General features: G+C 28.2%; 1 protein-coding gene across 8 annotated transcripts in view; it reads right to left on the bottom strand.

Moving 5' to 3' along the window:
* LOC107448889 (ras-specific guanine nucleotide-releasing factor 2) overlaps positions 1-26,340 on the bottom strand; it is a 366,035-nt gene that overhangs the window by 108,038 nt on the left and 231,657 nt on the right. For 4 of the 8 annotated variants that reach the window (XM_043043791.3, XM_071184123.2, XM_071184121.2 and 1 more), the window contains exons 3-6: positions 11,082-11,229; positions 9,261-9,344; positions 6,727-6,830; positions 2,213-2,362 (exon numbers count right to left, since the gene is read on the bottom strand). In XM_043043791.3, the coding sequence (XP_042899725.2) occupies positions 2,213-2,362; positions 6,727-6,830; positions 9,261-9,344; positions 11,082-11,229 (486 nt within the window). Of the gene's footprint in view, positions 1-2,212; positions 2,363-6,726; positions 6,831-9,260; positions 9,345-11,078; positions 11,230-26,340 lie in introns of all 8 variants that reach the window. The other 4 variants (XM_071184120.2, XM_087153033.1, XM_087153034.1 and 1 more) reach the window with 2 other exon arrangements.

The raw sequence follows: 26,340 nt of genomic DNA, 5'->3' as shown, positions 1-26,340 counted from the left end.
ATTAAATTGTAAACAGTTAACTAAATTTGCCCGCATCAAGCAAATTCTAATTTTAAAAAAAATAATGCCTTCTTACCAGAGTTAAAAAAAAATGATAAAAGCTCTTACAGTTCATCATCATTTTTAATGTTTACAAAACATTAATTACTCAAAAACGGTTTTCATTCATCTTATTTCACTATTTTCATGATAGTACAACTCATTTTAACTGTGTGATCTCATGTAACTTCACTACATTTCTTATGTCTCAAAATTCTATTTTCACTCAAAACATTAATTTACGTTTTTGAGTAACATTAATTACTCATAAACGGTTTTCATTGGACTTATTTCAGTATTTTCATGATAGTATAATTCATTTTAAATGTGAAATCTCATACAATGTCTCAAAATTCGAATTTTCTCTCACCATTATTACTGAAAACACTAATTTTTGTTTTTGAGTAGAAGTAATTACCCAAAAATGGTCTTCATTGGTCTTATTTAAGTATTTTCTTGATAGTGCATCTCATTTTAAATGCGGTTTCTCAGATATCTTCACTCCATTTTTTTCCTTTTTCAAAATTCTAACTTACCGTAACCCTTTTTCTTAATCTTTAGGCAACTTTTTTTTTAAAAAAAAACTTGTCTATAAATTTTTATTTTTAACGGATTTTCATCTATTTATAACTAGTTTATTGCAAGAGAATAAAAATGTAACTTAACTTTATTAAGGATACTTCGAATTCTTGTCATTTTTAATGTGAAATGTTGAATTTCAAATGAAATATTCTTGAATTTTAATTAATTAACAGCATGAATAGGAAAAAAAGTGTATTAGGTTCAGACAATAGAATTTTCATGCTATGATATATAGATATAAATATAAGATCCTTCAATTTTAAATCATAAACTTAACTGCTGTAGCTTTCTATATTTTGTATTTAACACAATATATGTTTTGACTTTCCTTTTTAAATGATAGTAAAAATAAAAAATATTTATATTTTTCCCAAAACACAACTAACAAACAGATAACTTGATTCAAAATAGCTTTTAATTACTGAAAATAAATAGTTAAAAGTATCATTAAGCTAATAAGATTGAACTTGAAATTAGTTATATTATGTTTGATGTATCTTAGCATAACATTATAAAAACATTATGAGCATAATATTATTAGCATAATATTATTAGCATAACATTATTAAATAGCATTATTTATATATTAACATTATTTATATAAAATATTTATATTTTTCCCAAAACACAACTAACAAACAGATAACTTGATTCAAAATAGCTTTAAATTACTGAAAATAAATAGTTAAAAGTATCATTGAGCTAATAAGATTGAACTTGAAATTAGTTATATTATGTTTGATGTATCTTAGCATAACATTATAAAAAACAATATGAGCATAATATTATTAGCATAATATTATTAGCATAATATTATTAGCATAACATTATTAAATAACATTATAAAAATGCAGATAATGTTACACATATAGCTTTAGTAAAGATTCTTTTCCTTAAATAAGAACCTTTGTCAGCGTCCACGTACAGAATGAAAAAGGGAAACACAGATATGCCGTCGAACATTTCATTTCGCATCTGTTTGTGTGACGTTACATGTGCTTTTTTACGTTGTTTAACTGTATTCCTATCATGCAAAGTTTGTCTAGCTATCTCTTTTGGTATAATCTCTTTCGGTTTTGAAATTTGTTTCTTAATTGGGGTTTCAGCTTTTATCGTGAGAGATATTTAGTATAGTATGGGGCAAAGTCAATCAATTATAAAGCGTCTGAATCCCCTAAAGCAGCGGTTCCCAATTTATTTTCGTCCATTCCTAAATGTCAAATCGACGGAATCCCCGACTTATAAATAAAGTATATAAAGGCAATTGAAAATACTACTTCATTTTTTATTTGTCTTATTTTAATAAGAGAAATGAGATTTTTCCATATTTTATTTAATTTTATAACCATCGTTGAGCAGTCGACCCAACTTCGTGAGTTTACAACTACCAATGTTCAACTCCGTTTTCTTGTAATTTTAAATTTAATCCAGAAGACAAGGGAACTCCAGGATCAAGTATTGGATGAAATTTTTAATTCGTAGAGGACTTTCTGAATGTGTAATATAACATGAAATAAAAGTTATATAATATGTAAAGAATCAACGAATTAACTGGGAAAGGACAAGAGAGGGAAAAAAATGCGACGATTACCTATTGAGGAAGATGGAATTGACCTCGTCATGTGTGCAAGGTGGCTTTTGTGAGCTGGCAGCCATCTTGAACGGCCTCAAGAAGCAGGAAACCATCAACTGTAGCTGTTCCACGTATTCCTCTTCAGATTCAACCATTCGAAATACCAAACTGGAAAACATAATACGTTTGAGTCATTTAGTATTCATAAAATAACAATACTGAAAAAAAAAATAATAAAACGCATGCTAAATTTACTCATAAACGAATAATTATTTAGCTTGATGGAATACTGTTAAGTCTCATTTGAAAACCCGAAAAATAAAAGTGTTCAAGAACATGTTAGAATTACTTCTAAAAAACATTAGTATATGGTGATAAATCCTTAAATAAAGGGTTTCTCCATAAAAAAATATTTTTTAATAAAGTTTCTTTTTTGCTATTATTTAAAACGCCATTAAAATTCTCTAAATGCCTTTTTTCTTCTTCTGAGATTTAGAGACGTTTTCTTATGTACGATCTGATTTATTTAGGATCCACATTTATTTAGGATTTCTGAAGATATGAATTTATTTGCATTCCGTCCAAAAAGAATTACATCTGGTTGAGCAGTAGTAGAAGTAGTTATTTATTTATTATTTAGAGATTTAATGCTATGTTATTTATTTAGGATCTATATTTTTTTTTAGGATTTCTGAGGACATGAATTTATTTACATTCATGTCCAAAAAGAATTACATATAGGTGAGCAGTAGTAGTAGTTATTCATTCATTATTTTGGGATTTATTTAATGTTATCATATAATATATTTAGGATCTACATTTATTTAGGACTTATGAGGATAGGAATTTATTGGCATTCATATCCAAAAAGAATTATATATATTTGTTCAATGAGTAGTAATAGTTATTTATTTGAAATTTAGAAATGTTTTTAATATTATTATGTTATTTATTTAGGATATATTTTAATTTAGGATTTCTGAGAATATGAATTTATTTGCATTCATGTCCAAAAAGAATTACCTATAGTTGAGCAGTAGTAGTAGTTATTTAGTTATTATTTAAATATTTTTTAATGTTATTTTGTTATTTATTTAGGATCTGTATATATTTAGGATTATTATGTTTGGGATGTGAGATACCTGCGATGTATTTCTAATGCTATCACATCCACCCGTATTCGCTTGCGCAATAATATTGTTTTGACATGAAAAATTATGCAACATTAAATCTAAATCAAATGGAAAGTTTTGGAAAATTGTAATTAAATTATTGATTATAAGTGAAGCAACACTCAGAAATATTGGGAATAAGTCTTAATTGTTCCTTATACTTCAAAATAATTTTGGATGTATTTCATGAAAAAATGTATTTGTGTGAAAAAATGTAAAATGTATGTGTGAAAAAAATGTAAAATGTTTTTCATGAAAAAAAAAATTTGAATAAGCAAAATAAGCTTGAGTTTATGAATAAACAAAATACAAAATGATTCTTTTTAATAAATCCGATTAAATTGAAAAATTGTTTTTAAAAACAAAACTTCAAAATTCCTTTTTAAATCATTTTGAAAACGCAATTTCCCACTGAGCATTAAGATGTGACTATTTATAGTGCTGCCATCTAGAGGGTCTGCTTGGAACTTGTATAATTCGTATCTGGAAACAATGCTAAACACTTTGATGTAGAAATGTCATCAAAACATTTTTATAACAGTTCAGAATATATAAATCAATCAAACCTTGCGTTATCACTTACATATAATGCAAACAACATATAACATGGTATATAGGGATAAATAAATTCATACAAAACTGAATAAATATGGATAAAAAGCTTAATCAATAAAATGGACTTAAGAAATTTCCAGGTCAATCTATCACAATGATGTTAGGATGATGGGTGTCATCCATCACATTCTCTAGAATTCTCAAGATCTCAATTAATGTTCCTCAAAATAAATCCCAGTGCTCCAAGATGGTTTCGGATATTTAGAATTAAAAACAATTCTCAAACATACTTTTAAATTTAAAATTAAAAGCTATATCACTTTTTACTAATTAGGAAAAACATTATCAGTATAAAGAGGTAGCAATTTATCATTAGCCTTACTTCTGAAGTATGGGGCAAAATCAATCAATGCTAGAACGCCTGAATCCCCTGAAGCAGCGGTTCCCAATTTATTATCGTTCATGGATTCCTAAATGTCAAACTATATTTCGACGGAATCCCCGACTAATAAATAAACTATATAAAGACAATTGTGAACGCATAAACAAATAAAAAACTACTTCATTTTTATTAATTTTTATTTTAGTAAGATGAATGAGATTTTTCCATATTTTACTTTATTTTATAACCATCGTTGAACAGTCGACCCAACTTTTTGAGTTTACAACTACCAATGTTCAACTCCGTAGCCTTGTAATTTTGAATCTTATCCAGAAGACAAGGGAACTCCAAGATCAAGTATTGGGTGAAATTTTGATTTCGTAGAGGACATTTTGATTAAACAAACCTGCATTTGCGTTAGATGGAGAAGAAAACCTCGAAAGCATCCCACCGTTAGTGTGACGGCAAGGGGATTCTAACGTATGATCCGTCTTCCACTAAGGCTATTTTATGTCAATACTGTGGTCAGTGCGAGCTAGATGCGGAATTCGTCTCTCCCCTGAGCCACCACGTCTCAAGGATCATCATACTTACAATTATTTACCCATTTTGATCTAGCGAGACATATACGTCACTCAAATTACACGAATTCTACGCGAATTCATCTGATTTGAAAGACAACTGTTTTCACATTTAACTAAAGTTTTTATCCTTTTAAAAAAAACAAGTAGTAGCTAACAGAAGAAAATATTTATTTGCAAAAAAAATAAACCGATTTTTAATAAGAAATTTTTCTGCATTGCTGCATGTAAGAAATTCAGGGTTTAAGGGGCATAATTAAAAAATACCTTTAGTCTAATTCTTAAAAAAAATTTAATCAGAATGAAATTAAAGCTGTAAAAATCTTCAATCCGTCACAATAATACTGTTCAAAATAATGCTGTTGTTCAGAGAGTAATTAAGGTGCCCGATTAACTATTTTAATCGGGCACCTTAATTGACCTTAAAAAAACCTGTTTTCTGTTGTTTTTTTAAAACATTAATTAAAGCTATAAACTTTTTTTTTAATCCGAAATAAAACTGAGAACTGTTATGATAATTTAAAAATTCATTTGTCGTGGGCCATTAAGGCAAGGGGTGCGATTGCTCTTGTTTTCCAGTGGCGTCATCTATGGCCAAGAATTCGACCTCTGCCACACCCATACGTCATACCCGTTTATGGGACGGACCCGTTTATTCATCCTCAGATCATAATTTTGACCCGAAGCATGGAACGATTAATCTCCAATTCAGTATCCCCAGAGGTATAATTTGTAGTGGGAAGATGGAGGACTTTGTGATGCGAATTATTTAACGTGCACCATCACTATTTCGGTTATTTTGCTTTATTTTAAATGCAACATCGCAAAATATTTTAGGTTGTATGGCTGGAAATTTTCCACGGATGTTTTGTATACATATGTATAAGAAATAGTTGGACTAGTTGATTAAATCATTATTTTACATTTTGAAGCTAAAATAAAAATAACTTATTACAATTTTTAGCCTTCTTTTGCCGAATAAGTTTCGATATTTGTTGAAAAATATCTAAATATCAATATAATGTCGAATATGTAGTCTACTCCCTAAATTGAGTTTTTATGAGCACTAAAAAGCAAGAATAAATAATAAATTTCAACAAAGCTGTGCAATGTTGAAAAGAGGTCCATTTTTGGTCTCTTTTGACCAGTTTCACTCTCCCCATATTTTCAAGATTTTTTTTTTCAATTTTTTTTAAAAATTTATGCTATGTTTTAATTTATAATACGCACATAAATCCAAATAGAAAATTTCTAAATAAATAAATTTTAAAATTTCGCCACCGAAGGTATTCGCTTACCTTAAGACTATAAGTGCAGCGTGAAGCTGCAACTTATAGTTCGTCTATGTAAAGAACTCCTCTAGCCATTCATCCGGAACAGTGACGGTGGCTATGGTTATGGAGTTTCATTATTTTAAGATGTATCATAATTAACGCCAGGTTTCCGCTCGGGTTGACAAAAAAAAAGGAATCAGGGATGAAAGAAGCTCTCCCTTTCGAAATGCGCAATTTCTTGTTTCTCCAGCAGCAGACGGCTTTAGACTTTATGGCGAGGGGAGTTCCTTCTATAGAGAAACTATAGGTTGAAAAGTATTGCTATTTTGCTGCGCTTAGAAGAGAAAAGCGCTTTGCTTTTTCACATATGCTGACATTTGATTGAAACCATTCTATTTCTTTGATATATACAAAATACATTCGGGGATTTTCCTCCTTTTTACTGGTAAATAAATAAATACAATACCCCAAAACATATGGAATGTTATAAGTATACATTCTGGAAGTTTTATTTACAAAATGTAATATGTTTCACTAAAGATAATTTTATTTTTAGTATTTTTTTTACCTGTTTCTTTTTCTCATGTTTTCTGCATGTGGTGAGCTTATGTACTCAGCTACGATCTGCTTCCATCGTCTTCTGCAGAGCCAGCCTCGGAAAAAACTTTGAACCTGATGACGTAAAGAAAATGTAAACATTCATTTCTATAAATCTGGCAAGGGTAAACACGAATTCTATTTCCGCTGGTATTAAATTTCTCTTTTCGATTCTCTGCTTAAGCGATGCATTGTTTTTATCTTGTCTCTTAGGGAGGAAAAAGATGTTTTTCAAATTGCTCCATCGATTTTTGCTTAAAATTCCTCAGAATTTTATAAAGTCTTTTTTATGAATCCCTCCAACAGCTATCGATTTATCATTCTTTAGAAGAGGAAATTTTCCAAAAGACAATATATTTATTATAAGGATTTAGATACTTAGAAGACTTTTTTGAAGTAGTCGATTTTTATTTTTAAAAGGATGAATTATTGGCTCTTAAAGTAGGATTCCTTTTGTGAAGAAATTTTATATGTGATATCCATTCTCAAACTTAAGGACCAGGAATAATTTTCAGTTAACTTCCGAAAAAATATAATGATAATAAGTGAATTGTAATTCATTATAATTTATTTCAATTATAAACTATTTATTTTATTTATTCTGAATTATAATTATAAATTATTATAATTAGGACTTATGAGTTATATTTAATACAGTAGGGGAGAGTGGGGTCAATTGTAACATTTTTTACTTAACTATTTTTAACTAACAAAAAATCCAATATATTATTAGTATTAATTGACAGACGAGTAAAGTAGACTATCCTCTACTAGAAAAAAAATAAATACCTGATTTTAAATATTATTATATTAGTTATTAACAATTTTTGACAGTCGTGCAGTTGTTACAATTGTCCCCACTTACGGGGTCAATTGTAACAGTTCATAAATTCAACTAAAATATAGTTAATTATACATATTATCATAGTTGTGATATATTTTTTTATTGATCAAAATAGTAGTGATATTTTAGGAGTAAAAATAATAATGAGCAGAAACCTAAGGGGTTAAACTTTTAACTTTAAAAGGTTAAAAATTTTAATTTATGCTGTGAAAGGTGACAAATAAAATAATGCACATGCAACATAATATAAATGATATAGGAAACTATTGGTGGTTCTTAAAGAGTTAAATAATGGTTTGTAAACATAAGATTATTTATTTTCAGCTGTTACAATCGTCCCTTTACTTATTGTTACAATTGTCCCCAAGACGCCATTTCAGCTTCATTTGTTAAAAACAATGCTAGTTAATTAGCAAAACTAATCTTTTTTTTATTGAAATGTTAGTTAAAGTGTACACTTACATATTCGGTTACTAATTTTTATTTGTTTAAACAAAATTACTTTGTTACGATATAATATTCTAATATCAAAAAAAGTATTAGCTTGGCGTGAAAATATCTTTTGTGATGTAACTCTTTCAAAAGTACATAAAAATGGTTGCCATCAGGGGTGTACATGTAGATTTATTAAATACACCTTGTGCGCCACCTAGGAACCAAATCTAGAACCCGACACTCGAAATTTTTGCTCTGTTACAATCGTACACGTTGCAATTGACCCCACTCTCCCCTACTTAAATTTATTGAAAATCCTACAATAATATGGCAATAAATATGGCATCTGATCTGAATTCCAACACAGCTAAAAGACGTTAAGACAGTTTCAAAGCGAATTAACTTGTTTTGTACTGTACAGAAAACTAAAATCCTATATTTTAATTTAATAAGTATTAATGAGCCTTTATGTTTTTTTTTTCACTGGCCCATTTTTTACCTCCACGCTCTTGTAACGAGCAAATTTTACAGTTCTTCTGTGCTTGTAATAAGAGAGTTTGATTGGATTAAAAATAAAAGTGAATTGTAATATTTTATAGTACAACAACTCTATCAGGATTTTTTAAGAATGCTTCAATTCGGAAAAATAATATCGAGAATTGTGCTAATTTTGGTCAATTATAAAATTAATATTTTAAGATTAACATTTTAATTTCGAAAACAAGCAATGTTAAGGAAAGTATGACGAATTTTGCTTTTACTTTTTGTTCAAAGATTAAACGAGGTATTAAAAGTAATGTCATTTGGGGAAAAATCAATTGAGGAAGGACAGTTAAGCGATTAGGACTTGATTGTGTTATAACTTCTAAGAAGAGATTTAATTTCCAAAATTGAAAGATTCACATAATTTTTAGAAAATATGTTGACATCTATTTTCAATCTTTAACTTGTTTCTTATTATAAAGACAAACTAAAGTTTATTTAGTTATCTTGGTCAAAGTTAAGAACAGACTTGCATCAATATCTCAAAAATTGTTTTAAGTAATTAGACTAATTAGAAGGTCGTATATATAAAAAAGAACCATTCCAACAAAAAATGTGTATTTAAAAAATCCAAAACACAAATACGTTTAAACAGGATACATTTAAATAATGAAAAAAAGGATTAGTAATATGTTTAATTAATTAAAGAGTAAATAACTTTCAATTTAAGTACAGTAGATTACCTTTTTTATTTTTCGGATTTCCTCGCTGTCTTCCTCTTCTGATTTGCTCGGTGTTAATCTCCATTCCTTTTTTAACGAACATAACTAATTAAAAAATTTAAACAAAATGTAATTTGTTATAATACACAATTTCCTAGCAAATATTAACTACTTCATACGTTATTTTACTTTGAAGATAATTGTGTAAAGGTGTAATACGCTCAAAATTATTTCAAAATGCTTTCATAACTTAAGAGTTTTTTATTGCTATCTCAAAATTTGTATTATGAGCTTAGCGGTTTAAAATAAGGTATTAATATTTTCGTAAAATATTTGTCGATTGTTGTGAAACTGACAGGTGATTCAAAAATCAATGAAGAAAATCACGGAATGAATAAGAATTGCGCGGTTTGCGGCGTTTTGTTTAAGATACCATCTAATTTATTCTTTTGAAGTACAATATAAAATTACAATACTTTATACAATTAATAAATAAAAAATAGTTAATAAACTAATAATAATAATTTTATTAACTTTGTTAAATTAAAAAATTAATAAATTTAAAATCGATTATTGTAGATTAACAGTAGACGTTGCAAATTGGAAAAATAACTAACAAGCACTATTTTCAGAATGAAACAACAACGTTTTGTTCGAAGTCAGAGTCTGGGACGGAATCGAGTGTTATCCACGCAAACATTTTAATTGGCATGAAGCAAAAATTTGAGTATTTATTTTTCCAGTCAGCAGCGCTACATTTTAACGAACGTGGTAACTAATTTTGAAACTTATTAAGAATCAATGAAGCAGTTTTTTAGCAGAATATAAAACCGTTCTTTCTGCTCAATTTTCATTTTTTCAATCAAACCATTTAAAAAAAAATATTCGCATGAACTTATGTTAATTTTATGCCCGGTTGGCAGAACGATGTTGTATCAGAGTATAGCTTTGTTAAAAACATTATTTTTCTTAATTAATAGCGGTATCTGTTGAAATATTTTGTGACTAAATTTAAAAGTTGATAAGATATTTTATTGTGTCCTGAGGGAATTTAACATTTATATCTTTTTTTTTGGTTTTATTTCATTGAAATGCAAAGGGTGAAATGAAAAAAGAAAATCGATAAAATAATCCTTTTTTGACGTTAAATAATGAACATTAAAAATAAAATTAAATTAAGTCCCATAATGAAGAACCTTTTTCATTGTTGAAAAGTAGAATGAAACAGGAAAACACAGAGATGCAGAAAAAATAACAAACAAGTTACGATAAGACTGAAAAAAAGTGCTGACTGATAAAAAAAAATATTGACTTATGAGCTAGAAGGAAACCATATTAAACAAGATAATTTTTTCTAAAAACTAAAAAAAAAAATATTGTGTGCGTTGCTGTAAATATGCGCAACGAATTCTACCACTGGTTATTATGCGGTAGATAGACACATTTCTGTAAATAATATGGATGTTATGTTAGGCTTGTTCCTCTCTTCTATTAGTCAACTGCCTTCCTTTGTTGTAACTTGTTTGCAATTTTCTTCTGCACCATTATCTTTTTCTAATTAATCTTCATTTTGCCTCTGAAGAAGGTTTTTCATAGTAGAGCCGAAACTATAGTATGTCTGTTTCTAAGGCATTATTTCAATTATTTTTACTTTATTTAGCTTTATATTTCTGAAATTTAACCCTTTCTTTAAATGAACTTTCTCTGTCTGTTAGCATTGTGAGCAACTTTGCCCTCATATATCAAGGGCTATTTTACTGTACCTATTATAAATAGTAAGACAAAAAAACATTGAATTATATAAAGAGCAATGGTCCTCTAAGGGTCCTAAATTAATACCACCTCAGCCCTAAGATTCTTGATTTCTTTTGTGAGCTCCTCACATTGCTGAGTGTATTGCCATTTGGCCGTCTTCTCACTTTCAACGATCTGCACCAAGTGGAGATGTTTTTGTTCTAGTTCTTCTTTCTGTAGCAATATCTTGCTGAAGCTGAAAAATAAATCACAAACATATTCTTGATAAGTATGCGACTAATTTATATGTTTTACACAATATACAGCAGAAAAATACCGAAAAAAAATTTTTTTTTGAAAATTTAAAATTTTTTGTCAATAGAAAGTTTTGACTATAATCATTCGTTTACCTAGAATGTGTTTTGATCAAATTGAAAAATACTTAGGTTCCCCGTAAAGAACTTAATGTTTTACTTTTTAGAAAGTTTAAAATACAAATTTTCATGTATTTTTTACATAAAATTAATTTTTAAGACAATATAAAGCAAATTCTTAGTTTATATGCTTAAAAAATGCAATGTTTTCAATATAAAACCAGGGTCTATCAGAAACATTTAGGTCTCTTAGAAACTACATGGAAACCTAAATTTCCTTTCCACCTAGTTTCATTCCAATCAATAAGTTGAATTATTTTGTAAGTACTGATGAAAATGAAGATTTTCATAGTTTCAGAGACCTAAATGTTAAATTTCATACTTAATTTTTTATTAATACAGTAACTTCTTAAAATTTCAATTTATAACTCGAGCACTAAAATTTGTTTTAGTTTATTTGGGTTCTCCCAAAAAATTAAAAATTACGTTTTTGACACAAGAAAGAAACTTTTTAGCTTATTCCAGGAAACTTAAATATATTTTTAATTTGACTTAATTTGCTTTTTATAATTATGTAACTATGGTGACAACTTTTTATAGTCTTAAAATGTTAAATTTCGACAAAAAAAGTCGTAATACTTATTTGAATTTTCGCCTTCATTTTAAGGTTAGTATTTTATGTATAACCCATGTTAGATTAAGATTTTCATAGATTTAGGGTGATGAAAAGGTACTCATATAGATACCGAGAAACCAATAACTTTTTCATATGCGCGTTTTTGTTTTACTCTTTACTTTCTAAACTTTATCATTTTTGAACTCGTAAACCAAATTTTTTTTAAAATTTACATTTTTGATTTTGATTACAGCTCACTTAGACGCATTCGTAAGGCTCTGATATTTTTTAATTTTACTATAATGCTCCAATGGATGGAACTGCAGATAATAAACTTGTAAGTCCACGAAAAACAATTCATTATTTTTATTAAATCTATTAATTAATGAAACTTAAATTAAAATAATTATGAACTGTCCAACATCAATTACAATTATGTTTTGTCGGTGGAGGATGAATTTAGCACATGCGATTGACTCAACTGAAAGAAAATAATAGGAGACATGCAGTGCCATCTGTTGAAAACTTTTTAATTTATAACCCTGATCTCTGGAAGGAAAACTTATCCCCTCTCACATGGATTTGTTGCAACAATTAATTTTAACCACAACCCTTTTTCTGTTATAAATTTTTGAAAACCATTTGTCTAATTTACGACACAAATATTATTTTTTGTCATATTTACTCTTGCTGTCTGCGGTTACATTCACTATTTTTGAAATTTATCATTTTTTTTTCAGATATTTTCTACACAATACATTCCATACCTAGAATACTGATAAGGGTAGTCTTCAAGCAAAATATTTCTAAACTCAAATTCGAAAGGAAAGGATTCTTTTTTTTTTTATTCCCAAACCTTTCGAAAGAAATTTTTTTTTTTGTATAGCCTTTGGAGTTGGTAAAGAAAGTACAAATGTTGAAATATATTCACAAAAAGCTTTATTGGACGTGCTCTTTTAAAAGATCTTGCAATGCGGTGCATTTTTTAAGGCCTATATTTGAGCATTTTCCCCTTTCCCTATAACACGCTTTAATATCTTCTATACTATTTTGAGAACCGTAATAAAGGATAAAATGTTCCTAAAGTATATTTTTTTAGTCGTAAAATCTCTTTAAATGTATTTTATATGAAAAATTGTATTGATTTTTTTTTCAAAAATAGATCATTTAAAATGTATTGGTTCATAAAATATGAAAGAGTAATATTTAAAAGTTTAACTGCAATAGAAGAAAACTTATTTAAACTCAGAATTCGCGCACATGGTTATTATTATTATATTTATGTGTATATACAGGATCGTTATAAATAAATGTGTCCAGAAAATGGAGTTTAGAAAGCATACCGTTTGAGAGGTTAGAATAAAATTCTATGAAAAATTACTTAAAAATATATCCTCGAGAATTATGTTAACGGTCAGGGTTGCAGGGGCTGCGTTTCAAACTTTTCAACTTCAATATCTACTTTTTTTTCGCTTAATGATTATCATAATAAGGGATTTCATAATAGAGTTAGGACCGTGTATTTAGCATGTAAAACGGTGACACTAGGTGGACATTTATAAAAAGGAGATTTTTTTTTTTTAATTTATCAAGCGTTAACAATAAACCTCTACTGAATGTGCAGTGATGACAACGGTATTAGGAAGGAACAGGGCTTGTGATTCGTATGCTGCATCTCGCTCTCTTTATCCCTGTCAAGCGTCGTCAATCTTTCCTATCTTTGTATCTTGCTCATAATAACTAATAACAATACGTTCCAGCTCAGTTTTTTAATATAGATAAATATATATATATATATATATATATATATATATATATATATATATATATATATATATATATATATATATATATATATATATATATATATATACTTAGAGCCATTACATTATGACCACCCAATGGGCTCGCCATGGTTTCTCGCCAGGAACAATGTTTTCATGGGGCACATTAGGATCCATAATCCTCATAGAACAATCCCTGACGTCCGTAAGCTACTTGAACATAGTTGCAGACCAGGTTCACCCATTCATGGCAACAGTTTTCCCTGCCGGGGATGGTGTTAACCAACAGGATAATGCAACATGTCATAAAGGTCGAATCAACATGGATCGGTTTGAGGAACATTCCAGTGACTTTCAAGACATGTCTTGGCCCCAAATTCACCTGACCTTAATCCAGTAGAGCGTTTGTGGTCCTACTTGGAAAACCAAATTCGTGCTGCCACGCTACCCCCTTGCAATGTGAGGAAATCGCAGGACCAGTTGGTGAGCGCTTGGTACCAGATACCTCAGACTATCTATCATCACCTTGTGAATCAATGCCACGGCGGGTGCTAGCAGTTTCGAGGGCTAAAGGTGGTCCTACATGTTATTAGCAGAATGGTCATAATGCAATGGCTCTCCGGTGTATACATATATATATATATATATATATATATATATATATATATATATATTATAGCACTATAAATGAATACAAAAGGGACTTTTTTGCGGACATAATCGTGTGAGGTGATAAAAAGATTATATCTTTTTTTTCCGGATTTCTATTAAATTTTTTTTCATTTTCATTATTATTCTATATTTTTTTTCCATATTTTCTACACATTTTGAAATTCATATATATATATATATATATATATATATATATATATATATATATATATATATATATATATATATATATATATATATATATATATATATATATATATATATATATATATATATATATATAATTTTTTTAGATTTTTTTTTTGGCCGAGCAAGGAAATAAGGCAAGTAAGTATGCGGGTGAAGGGTAGATGTATGTTCGATGTCCTTTTTTTAGGCAGATAAGAATACTGGGAGAACATAAAATCAGACTGAAATCGCTGTGTTCCACAGTTTAATGGTATGGAAAAGTTTCTCAAAATTTTCCCCATATCTTTAAGGGACATATATTCATATACATAAGTTCTTATTTTAAACTCATTTTGATGAAAATAAAAATTATTATATTTTTAAAAAAAAACTTATTTCTTAATTTCTTTTTTAATTTAAAGAATATTTAATTTTAAGGATGAAACATCTCATTATTAAATTAATGTGAATGTCGCATTTCATTCTATATAAAAAATTTTGTGTGGACCGAATACTTAATTATATTTTTCGACGGATTCAGACTTCTGACTTTCAAAATATAGGGGGCAGCCGCAATTTTAGAAACATGGTCCCCATGGTTTGGTCAGGAGAGCTGTGCAAAGTTTTGAAACCCTTAAAGTTAATATTTAATTTTGACGTATTTCGCTATATCTTGCGAACATTTGAAGCGAATTGATTTGCACACAATTATGAAATTCGTTTATCCAAAATATGATTCCAAGCAAAGTATAACTTTAAGTAAATATATTTCATTTTTTATTTTTTTATTTAATAATAGTCGGAAAAAATTTTTAATAACAGGATATAAAATTTCTTACATCATTTTCAAGAATGAAAGTTTGAATAGCAAAATACAAAATTTGAGCAAAATTGGTCGAATAGCATCGGAGAATTATAAGTATAAGTATACAAATTTTAAGTATATGAGCCTTTGCTCGCCTCACCCCTCTGCAAACAACACAATAATAACAAACGATACTTGACAACAATTAGATTTATTATCTTCTGACAATGTACTTCGATATTAATTATTTCATATTTTCACTGCCATGCATTCTTATTCTATTTATGGAACACATTTTTTCTCTTTACTTCTGCTGGTAACGATTCATAAAGAGAGAAACAATCTTTTTCTCTTTTTTTTTTGTTGCTGCGTTCTTAGATTACAGTGATTGTTATTTATAGACTTACTTTGCTTTCTAACATATTTTCTTATTTGCCTTATATAAATTATTCCCTTGTATGTTGTATTATATAAGCATAGTCAACTAACGTCTGTTTCCGGAATAAAGGTCACGATATATAATAAATTTAAGTGAACTTCTTTTTTAGTTAAGTTAGGACTCTTATTTGTCTGGATTACTTATTTCTTTATAAACCCTCATAAAGCTTTCTTTAAAATTATAACTATCTAAAGCTGGAAGTTACTGAGCATTTTGCTATTATTTATTTAAATTGCAAACTTTATAAATTACGTTGCATTTCGAAAATGTCTTATATTCATATTAAACAAGAAAAAGTGCCATTTTTTGTGCTTTTAAATGAGACAAGCATATTCCAATTACGCTGGGGAACGAATCTTTTGTTGCTTTTATACTACTAATTGATCTTGTCCAATTCGGATGTGGAAATTTCAAATCAAAAATTAGTTTTACTTTTAAAGTTGCTGTTTTTCAATGACATTTTAAGTCTATTTTCTGGTCGTTAACGGTAAAATCTTTAAGTTTGAAAACGCTATGAGCAACAAGGGGTCACGAAACAAATGTTGCGACAACTTCTAGGGAAATTAGGCACATCATCAGGATTAAAATTGCATAGGAATCCTTGCTCGGAAATGTCGTCATACACCGCTAGGGGGTATATAATTATTGGGTAAATAACTCCATAACTAATGGATTAAATGTCATCTCTTAAAGGTCATATTAAAACTAAATTTATATACTGTTCAGTACTGCTAATTAAAAAATTAGATTTGTATTGTTATATAATTAAACAAATTACAGAACGGTACTATTTCATTAATCTAAACATTGCAATGTTCCATAGTAGATTCAGTTCATTTATTTCCTCTAATTCTTTTTTTTAAAAGAACTTATAATAAAAATAATAGCACATAAGTTTCTAAAATGCAAACGCAGTAACACAAAAACATAATAAACTTAAGAGAAAAAACTATATCAACGAAATTCTTAAAATCAGTATGTATTGCATCACGGATCTCTTAAATAGCAAAAATATTTAAATAAATAAATAAATATTACACGTGACATCAATTTGCAATAAATGGTAAAAATTTTCGCAATGCATTTTGAACACTTGAACGAACGAAACATTTCAGTTTTAAAAAAAGTTTGTTATATCAAAAAATAAAGATAGAATTACTTTTATAAGCTTATTATGTATTTGTAGAAAATTTAATACGAAGTTATTTGACACCTGTTGAATATTATTACTCTGAATGGAACCAAGCATTCTATATAGTTACTCATTTATTCAATAGATGGCGTGGCCTACATCGTAATCTGAGCTTATTTTGCAAGATGAGAAAGGAAAAAAATGGTCTAAGAGCTAGAAATTCCTATATTTAGCATATTTTCCCAGGTCTCCCATGTTAGCAACTTTTCATCCGGCTTTAACGGGGAACAGGGAGGGTTATGTTCGAACTTCGATCTTTTTCTTTACTTGAACAAACAAATAATGGAAAAATCAGAAAAGCGATAGGAAAATCATTTATTCTAATGGTAGAATATTTTTTGTTTCTCGTTCTCTTTTCAAATTTAGCCGCCTAGGCATTTCATCTTTGAGAGATTATTACACTTGGAGACGCTAGAAGCATTAAAAGCTCCCATGACGGAAATTTTCTCTTTTTGTTTTTATTTTATCTCAAATTCTCTTGTTAATCCCTTTATGTGTCAAAAGCTTTTACATCTTCCGCTGCGTGCAAAATTGATCTTTAAAGAATAGTTTTATGTTTCCGTTAGTTAAGGTGTTGACGTGAAAGATTTATTTTTTAAATTGGACTTGAAAATTTTATTTAAATAAAAAGCTTTTTTTTTCCTCAAACAACAAAACTATGCGTCAGATAACTCAATAAACGCTCTAGCATTTTGTCAATTTTGTTTAGAAAATTTAGTTAAACACATATATTTTTTTTATAGGAATAAGTGCAAAAAAATTTATTTCTTCTTACTTTTTTCCTTTTTTTTCTATTTGAATTAAACAAGAAAAGAAATTAAACAATACAGAGAAAAAATTCTGGTAAAATTACCCTTCTTCATGGCAACGATAGGTTTCTGGTTTAAAAAAAATACAATTCTGGTTAGTAAAACCAAAACATGCAATATTTTATCTATTAATTTGATGGTTTTTCAGCTCATATGGCAATGGTTTAACGGAGTTCTGGTTTCCAAAACTACAGTTTTATCACCAAATATTTTGCAAGGAACACAAAACTGAAAATTAACCAAATAAAAGATTTTTACGCAAGTTATTGTTGATTTGTAAGATTTATTTTAAAATTGTTATTGGAAATTTTATTTAAATAGAAAGCTTTTTTCCCAAACAACAAAACGTTGTATCAGAAATCTTACTTTTTTCTTTTATTCCTATATTAGAAGAATATAGGAATCCTTAGAATCCTTAGAAGAATGTCATTCCCAAAAATTAAACTGGGCGGAGAAATAAATCCCGGTAAAATTACCGTTCTAAATGGTAATGGCATTTCTGGTTTAAAAAACAGCAACATAATTCTGGTTAATAAAACTAAAATATTCGGTATTTAAATCATTCATTTTGTAATTTTTCTGTTCATATGGTTTTACCAGAAATTAACAATTGAATTGACAATTTTATATAGGGTAAACATCAGCTGAATAGCGGTTATAAAATATCAGGTGAATCGAACTTTTCTATATCGGTCAAATATCTCAATCGGTTTACTTCTATATCCTGAATAAACATACTTTTTATTCAACGGGTTTGGATTTCTGAATCCCAAAATATTGGAAATAGCCGCAATCTGGGAAATATGCTCCTCATAGTTAGGTCAGGAGAGCGATCCAAAGTTGGGGCCCGTATACCTAGCTTGAATATTTATAGAGATATGGACTTTTTCATAAAAACTAATTTTTTTGTCTTACTTTTGTTTGCTATAACTTTAAAAATATTCAATAAAATTAAAAAAAATTTTTGGAACGATTTGAAATTGATTAAAAAAGTATTGCTTTAGAAATTCAATTTTTTGTTCACTCACAATTTCAATTGAAGATTTGTATAAAACTGATGTGGTGAACAAATATGAGTAATCAAAATAGTTCTTTTTTAATGCGGGTGGGAAAGTGTTACATTTTTTCTCAACTTTGTAGTGAATCGTATTTAGCAACCAAAAACACATTTTGATTCGAATATCTTAAAAAAGTTTCAAGCAATTTTCTCAGTAGTTTTCGTAAATTTTAAGAGAAAGCTTGAAAGTCAAGTAGTTTTCCACAAATTTCATTTTGTACTATTAAACAAAGATTTATTGAAAATGACACCGGATTCGTTGGGGATCATCCTCCATAAAAGTTTTTTTTTCTTTTGCTTATTTTCTTACATTATAGAATCATATTTCGGTGTATGAACGTTTATTGCTAGGTATTAGCATTTTCTGTTTAATTTTGTCTTAAGATGCAAAATAATATTTGTATAAAACACTCTATCATTTTGAGCTTTCTCTTAAAAATTGCAAAAATTACTTAGAAATTTGCTTGAATCTTGTAAATTAAGATATTCATATTGGACTTTCTTCATTGGTTACCAAATACGATTCACTACAAAATTATAAAGAAAATATTTTAAAAAAATTTTGCGCATGCGCAGTGCAGAAGTACTACTTCAATTATTTATATGTTGTACAGTTTTCACCGATTTTTTTAAAATTTTTAAGCAAAATTTTATAGTTAATTTTTAATTGCTATTTTTCGTAATTTTATTGAATATTTTTAAAGTAAAGAGTAAGATAATGAAGAGTTTTAATTATTGCATATAGTAGCCAAATTAATTGTCACAAGTTACAAATTTACTTTTGCACTTTTTTTGCATTGAGTGTCAAAAACCACTATTTTCCTTTTGTAATTTATTGTCGGTCTCTCAGACCTCTAAAAGCTTTAAACTTCATTTATATATATGAGAAATCGCATGATCTAAACAATTCTGAAGTTATAAAATGATTCCTTTTGTATTTCTTGAGAAATATGTAATAGCATAGAAGTGTTTCCATTATTTTGTCCCCTGTAGATTTTAGCCATGACGGATAGAAATTTTTTAATTGACTAGATTTATGAAAACATTGGTTTGTTTTAATGCAATTCCTATAACTGAATAAATACTATTTCTATTCCAATCAGCGACTGATTTAAATTAAGTAATTTCGCTATAAGAGAACATTGTTTTGACTTAAAAATAAATGAAATAAAATAATATTTGCTATGAACTTCAACACGACTGATTTTCGCAGAAAAGAAATGCTGATTCGATGCGATGCGCTGCATAATTATTTAGTTACGCAGTTTAAAGTCATAAAATCTCTCTTCTTTTTTGCACACATTCTAAATTCTGTTAATTTAATTCATAAAAGTTTTACTAATAAAGTACAAAGACTGTTCATACGGTTTAAGTGATATCAAAACTAAAAGAGCATTGAAATAGCCTTTACGGATGCAGAAGGCATGTTTCCATTCAGCTAATATGACGTCATAGCCAATCAGGAATCATTTTTGATTGCATCACTTACGGGGGCCTTTTTGGACAATTTAAATATTTAATTATTAAATATATAACACTTGGGAAAAACAAACAAACAGATTACCGAATCAAAGAAAGAATTTCCAATAAGTTAGGATTGAAAAAGTAGGAGATGCTGTCTATTATAATATGCCATTAAATTTCTGGTTCTACCAATCTTAATAACATACACTTGTTTTGATTTTGTTTATTTATATACTTCTAATAATTACAAGTTTATGAGCATCCAGAAATTTTCGATAAAAGGAATTTTTCTGAAATTTGATAACTGCTCTTTGATTTGTTGAATACGAAACGCAGAGACAAATCAATTATTCAGATTATTTCTAGGATGATAGATTTTAACTTTATTTTATTTGCTTTAAATATATGAGAAGGAAAAGAGAGAAAAAAATAAAAGAGAAAGCAGAAATTGTAAAGAAAAGAGGAGAGAAAGATTAAACACGAGAAAGAGTAGAGAGAAAGAGAAAAAAGAAAAAGAGCAAGAGAAAAAAAAAGGAAAAAGAGGGAAAGAAAAGAAAAAAGAATGAAAAAGAGAAAGTGGAATGAAAATGAGAAAGTGAAAAGAGGACGAAAAAGATAAAGAGTGAAGAGAAAAGAGGAAGCGAAAAGAGGAAGAAAGAAGAGGAAATAGGAAAAAGGAAGAAAGAAGAGGAAAGAAAAAATATAATGCCAAAAGAGAATGAGAAAGAGGAAAGGAAAAGAAAACCTAGATAGAAAAAATATTAAGGAGAAAGAAAAAAGTGAAAGAGAACATAAAAATAGAAATAGAAAAAAGAGCGAAACAAAGAAGAAGAAAAAAGAGTGGCAAAGGAAGGAGAAAAGATGAAGAGCAAAGACAATAGAAAGTAGTACAGAAACAGTAATATAGAACATGTGATTAACAGAATAGAATGGAAAAGTAGAGAATACTGGAGGCATAGCAATAGAAAAGAATAAAGCAGAGCAAAATTGAACAGAAAAATTTTTTAAAAAAATATATAAAATATACCAGCGTTTCAGAACAGGGTAAACGCATTTTTTTGATATTTAGTTTCAACATATTATTAAAATGTATTTTATTAAAAATATTTTTCCCAAACATTTTGAAATTTTGAATCTTCTGTTTCATACATGCTTTTATGCTTTTGTAAATTTTATGCAAAATATTTAAAAGATAAGATATTTTATTCAGTGTACAGCCTGAATATTTTATTTTCAATTCAGATATTTCGAAAACAGGGAAATTTTTATTTTTGAAAATGTCGGAAACATAAAAGAAATTCTACTGTATTTCTGCACTTCGCAGCAAAGAAACAAGATACTTTTGAAATCTACAAACTAGTTCATCTGAATTGAAATCTCTCTTTTCAAAGAAGAGGAATATGATTCAACGAGAAATGACAGTTGTTTTTCCTTTTTACATGTTTCAAGAAAGCGAATAAATTAAACCAGGCAGTTACTTACAAAGCATATTTTCTGATTTATGTTTTGCTCTTTCTAAAAGTTTTTGGCATAGCTTATTAGGAAAGAAATTTTAAACTTGAATAAATTTCAGTAATATAATTCGCGCATTTTTGAACTTTGCATCAAAAATTTTTGAAGTCAGCAAATGTAGCAAATAATATTGTAATGCTGTGAATAAGTGCTGCAATTTAAAATTATTTAAAAAAAACTCATTATTATTGCTAAATTTAAAAATAGTTATGTTTTTAATTTATTTTTGTTTTAAATAAAAAATAAAGTTTATTTAATGCTATCATAAAATAGTTTTTGATGAAAAAAGGTTTTCAAAAGTACAGTGTGCAAAAAATTTACGTACCACCCTAAATAACTCATCTAATGCTCTGATTTCTACGTTTAAGTTCTCAATCTAATTGGTTCGAGGGATTAACCTCAAATATGCTAATTAATTAGTGCAGACAATATTTTAAATTATGAAATCCAAAACAAAAGCGTACTTTTTTTAAAAATAAAAATACTTTTATTAAAAAAAAACATTCAATCTAGAGGTTCGTGGTCACCCTCTCGAACCATTAAGATCGAGTCCTAGTGCTCGAAGATCTGATCATTAGATCAAAACATATCGTGGTTCGTATTTTTATTTTTCAATTAAACATTCCTTCCTTCCTCACTGGCTCGACAGCCCAGTATGGGCCTTGGCCTTCTCCAGTAGTTTTTTCCAAGCTGTCCTTCTTTTGGCAATGGACTTCCAATTCTTTATTTTTAATATAGATAAATCTTTCTCCAGGGTTTCTAGCCATCTGAGATTTGGCCTGCCCCTTCTACGTGTTCTTGTCGGCCGGGCATCAAAAATCTTTTTCACAATACGGTCTTCTTCCATTCTTACTAAGTGGCCTGCCCATTTTATCTTTTGGACTCAATTAAACATTACAATTAAAAATATTTCGGTGCTCTTAAAGTTCCAGAATTCTGAAAAATTCAGGTTGTAACATTCCTCTATTTCTTATATTTTTAAGGTAAAAAAAAGAAAAAAACATGAAATATTAGACACTTATGCACGCATAGAAAATGACTAATGACCACCATAACGGAAATAAATACTCCTTCAAGAGGAAATACCAGGCACCGGACGTGACGACGTCATTAATTTTACCACATTTCTTTCTGTCCCGAGTCTTTGTCTTTTTGGTAATTTATTTGTAGATCATACATTAGATCGCAATTATGACTTAATGTCAACATTAAAAATAACTCTGAATTATAAACTTCGTTTAAAATTCGAATTCAATTGATATCATACAAGTTGTTTTAAAAAAATGGAAAATTTTAATGAACAATTTAAGGAAAAAAAGGCTAGATTGCTCGATAAAAAAAGATGTTTTAGATACCTGCATTTTTCTCCCTTTAGTCTCTTTGGCCAATCTATTAGATTTTGTATTTAATCAAATCCTGTTCCTTAATGGTCTGCCCAGTTGTGATAAAATTTCTCTTCTCCTTGCTTAAATATGAGTTAGCGTTACACGTAGCGTATGTTTTTTTTTTTTTTTTTTTTGACAAGGATTCTAAATATTTATTAAGGATATACCTGATGATTTAAAATTTCATTTTCTTTAAAAATATGAAGATGGTAATAAAAGTTGAGCTCTCGAAAATAGGCGATTTTTCTCTAGATATGTCAGAAGTAAGGAAGCAAAAGTTATTTGAAATAGAAAACGTAAATTTGCTACGGGAGAACGGAAAAAAAGGTAAAAAACAACGGTACTTGAGAGTACCGTTTTTTTTCTTCAGTGTAATGTTAAAATACTTATGCCTATTTTTAGTTGCGTAATGAGAATATTCATATACCAATTTCTAAAGTAATGTGAACTGTATTAACTGCTTTGCAAAACAGTATATAATTTTTATCCGCTTCTCTTCTGACTACTTCGAATTCATAATATTCTAACTGCACTGCGCGTGTGCTTGATTTACACACTAATTTTATTCTAAAAACTAGCGTATTTATGCATCCTAAATTAATGATTATTTAATTTAATATTGTATCGTAAAAATGCCTTTACTGAGGTACACAGATTCTATTTAAATTTAGACAGTATCTAAATGCTATTAGAAAATTCTGTGTACCTAACTCTGAGGATATTCAAGCTTAATGAAGAAGAGAGTTTTCTTTTTCCTTTTCTTTCTGTGCTTACTCCATTACTTTTTGTTTCGATTCAAAATTCATTTTATCGGGTTAATTAATTTTGCTTATATTAGGTTCATTGCAATTTTATAAAGTTTTGGCCGATGTTTTGGAATGGGGCCAAACATAAGTCGTCAATTTCGCCAAGGGGCACCCTCAAGTATATTTTAACCAAATCATCGTAATAATTTAAATTATTTTTTTTAATAATCGAAAAGCAACGTTGATTCCAGTAATAATCGCTTACTTGGAAGGTTTCAAAAAGTCGCCAAGAGGTGGGCTATTCTAGGATTTTACCTTTACGTAGAATTACGTTATTCTAATAATAATAATAAAATCAAAAAATTAAACCTCTTAAATTCTTAATTTAAAAAAGAAAATTAAAAACGTATTAATAACAGTAAAGGTTAACAATAATAATTAAACATACCTCTTAAACTCTTAATTTAGGAAACAAAATCAAAAACGTAATAATAACAGTACTGGTAAATACCTTTAAATTAAGGATGCAGAAATATTTATAGGAAAACAATTCGCGATCGCAACGAACTATAGGGGGCGTTGTTGTATGAGACGCTTACCTGCGATTTCCATATGAACCGTCATTCAATTACTCTGGAGACGTCGTTAATGTAGCGTGTAGCATTGCAACGTTCCTTCTTTAATGTGGCTTATTAAATTTAAAAAAGAAAAATGCTTGATCTTCTTTCTTGTACAACCGAAAACAAAATGGTATCTCTTTTTATTAGAGAAGGAATATCCAAAACACATCGGAAAAATATTTGTACATTAACAGAAAAAAATATGTATATTCTTATAAGAGTTAAAACCTAATGCCCGAGAAATAGTATTGCTAAATTTAATGATATAACATGAAAGGCCCATTTAAACTTTACATTCTATAGTTTTAAGAATCATATTAGTTCAAAAATTAAAATGAACAAAAAGTATACATAAGCCTCATAATTTTATGAAATTCAATTTTGTAAACAACGTTTTTTGACAACAATTTTTATCAAAAAATTTCAAGTTTCAATAAAAATCATTATTTAGAAACTAAGAAACGTAAAATAAAGAATGCTGACGAAACAAAAACAAAAAAAAAAAGCAATTCTTTTTTGTCGCCATTTTTAGTGCTACGAATATTCGTCTTTGGGATTTGCCAAAAACAAAACAAGATGCAATTTTATTTTTTCAGGAGGGAAATATTTGACCGAAAAAACGAAAATGTACCAATTCCCACAACATAAAACTTTATCTTGGCAAACGTACGTTTTGGAAATGTTATTTCATTTGGAATCTTATTCATCAGAGTTCATATGGCGATATGATTGTTTTGAATCTATGCTAAACTCTATATCGGCTCATTTTCCACCGAAATCCAATTAACTATTTTGATTTTAAATAAAGTGTTTTATTTTATGAACTGTCGCAAAAATTTTAAGTGTAGATTGGCGGCACTTAAAAACCGCCAAATCTGTAGCGGCGGTGGCGTTAATACATCGTAAGTACCGAATTTTTATTCCATACTTTTCTGAATCATATTATTTCAAACATTGGAATATACAAGAAGTATACATAAACACATAATGTTATACCATTTAATTTTTCAAAAGTATTTTGAGAACAATTTTTATCAAAAAATTATAAACTAAAAAACGGAAAATAAAGAATTCTTAGGATAAAAAAAACGATTTTAAGAATTATTAACATTGAAATAAAAACTTTCATATTGTTTCTTTTTTTATAGTTCTTAATCAGACGTAAAAAACCATTCTGTAGAGAACCATCATCAAATGAAAAAAAAATATTTACAAGCAAATTTTTTATTGTAAAAATCATTGCACTTACCTGATTTATGATTCCCGGAGAATTCCAAAATGATAAGTTCCTTGTTTGAAAACTTTATTCTCAAATAATAGATACATAGTTTATACCTTCATTACTTTTAGATAACATACTACACAGCAAAATTTTATAATTGATATGAATTTGAATATGTAGCTAAAAACAGAATAGTTGAATTCTAGTTGAACTTATTCTTTCAAAATTAAAAAAAACTTACCAAGAAAACGATTTAAATTAATTAAGAATCAGCACAAATGGCACTATTTCAAGTAACTTGGATAATTTTTTATTGTTGTTTTCCGAATTATATGGATACAGAAATATATACTATTCTATAACGAAGAAGAATATGCTATAACTATTACAATTCTGTATGTTCTGAATTCATATTTATTCACTGGAATGACGAAAGCAATGTTGACTTCACTTTAATTCGTAATGAATTGAAGACAGAAGAAATGCATTTTACCTTAATACA

The sequence above is a fragment of the Parasteatoda tepidariorum genome, chromosome 10, assembly GCF_982258835.1.
Source record: "Parasteatoda tepidariorum strain Cologne lab strain chromosome 10, Ptep-v5.0, whole genome shotgun sequence".
NCBI classification, from domain to species: Eukaryota; Metazoa; Arthropoda; class Arachnida; order Araneae; family Theridiidae; genus Parasteatoda; species Parasteatoda tepidariorum.
The sequence above is the reverse complement of the archived record's forward strand: the minus strand, read 5'-3'. Positions and strand labels throughout refer to the sequence as shown.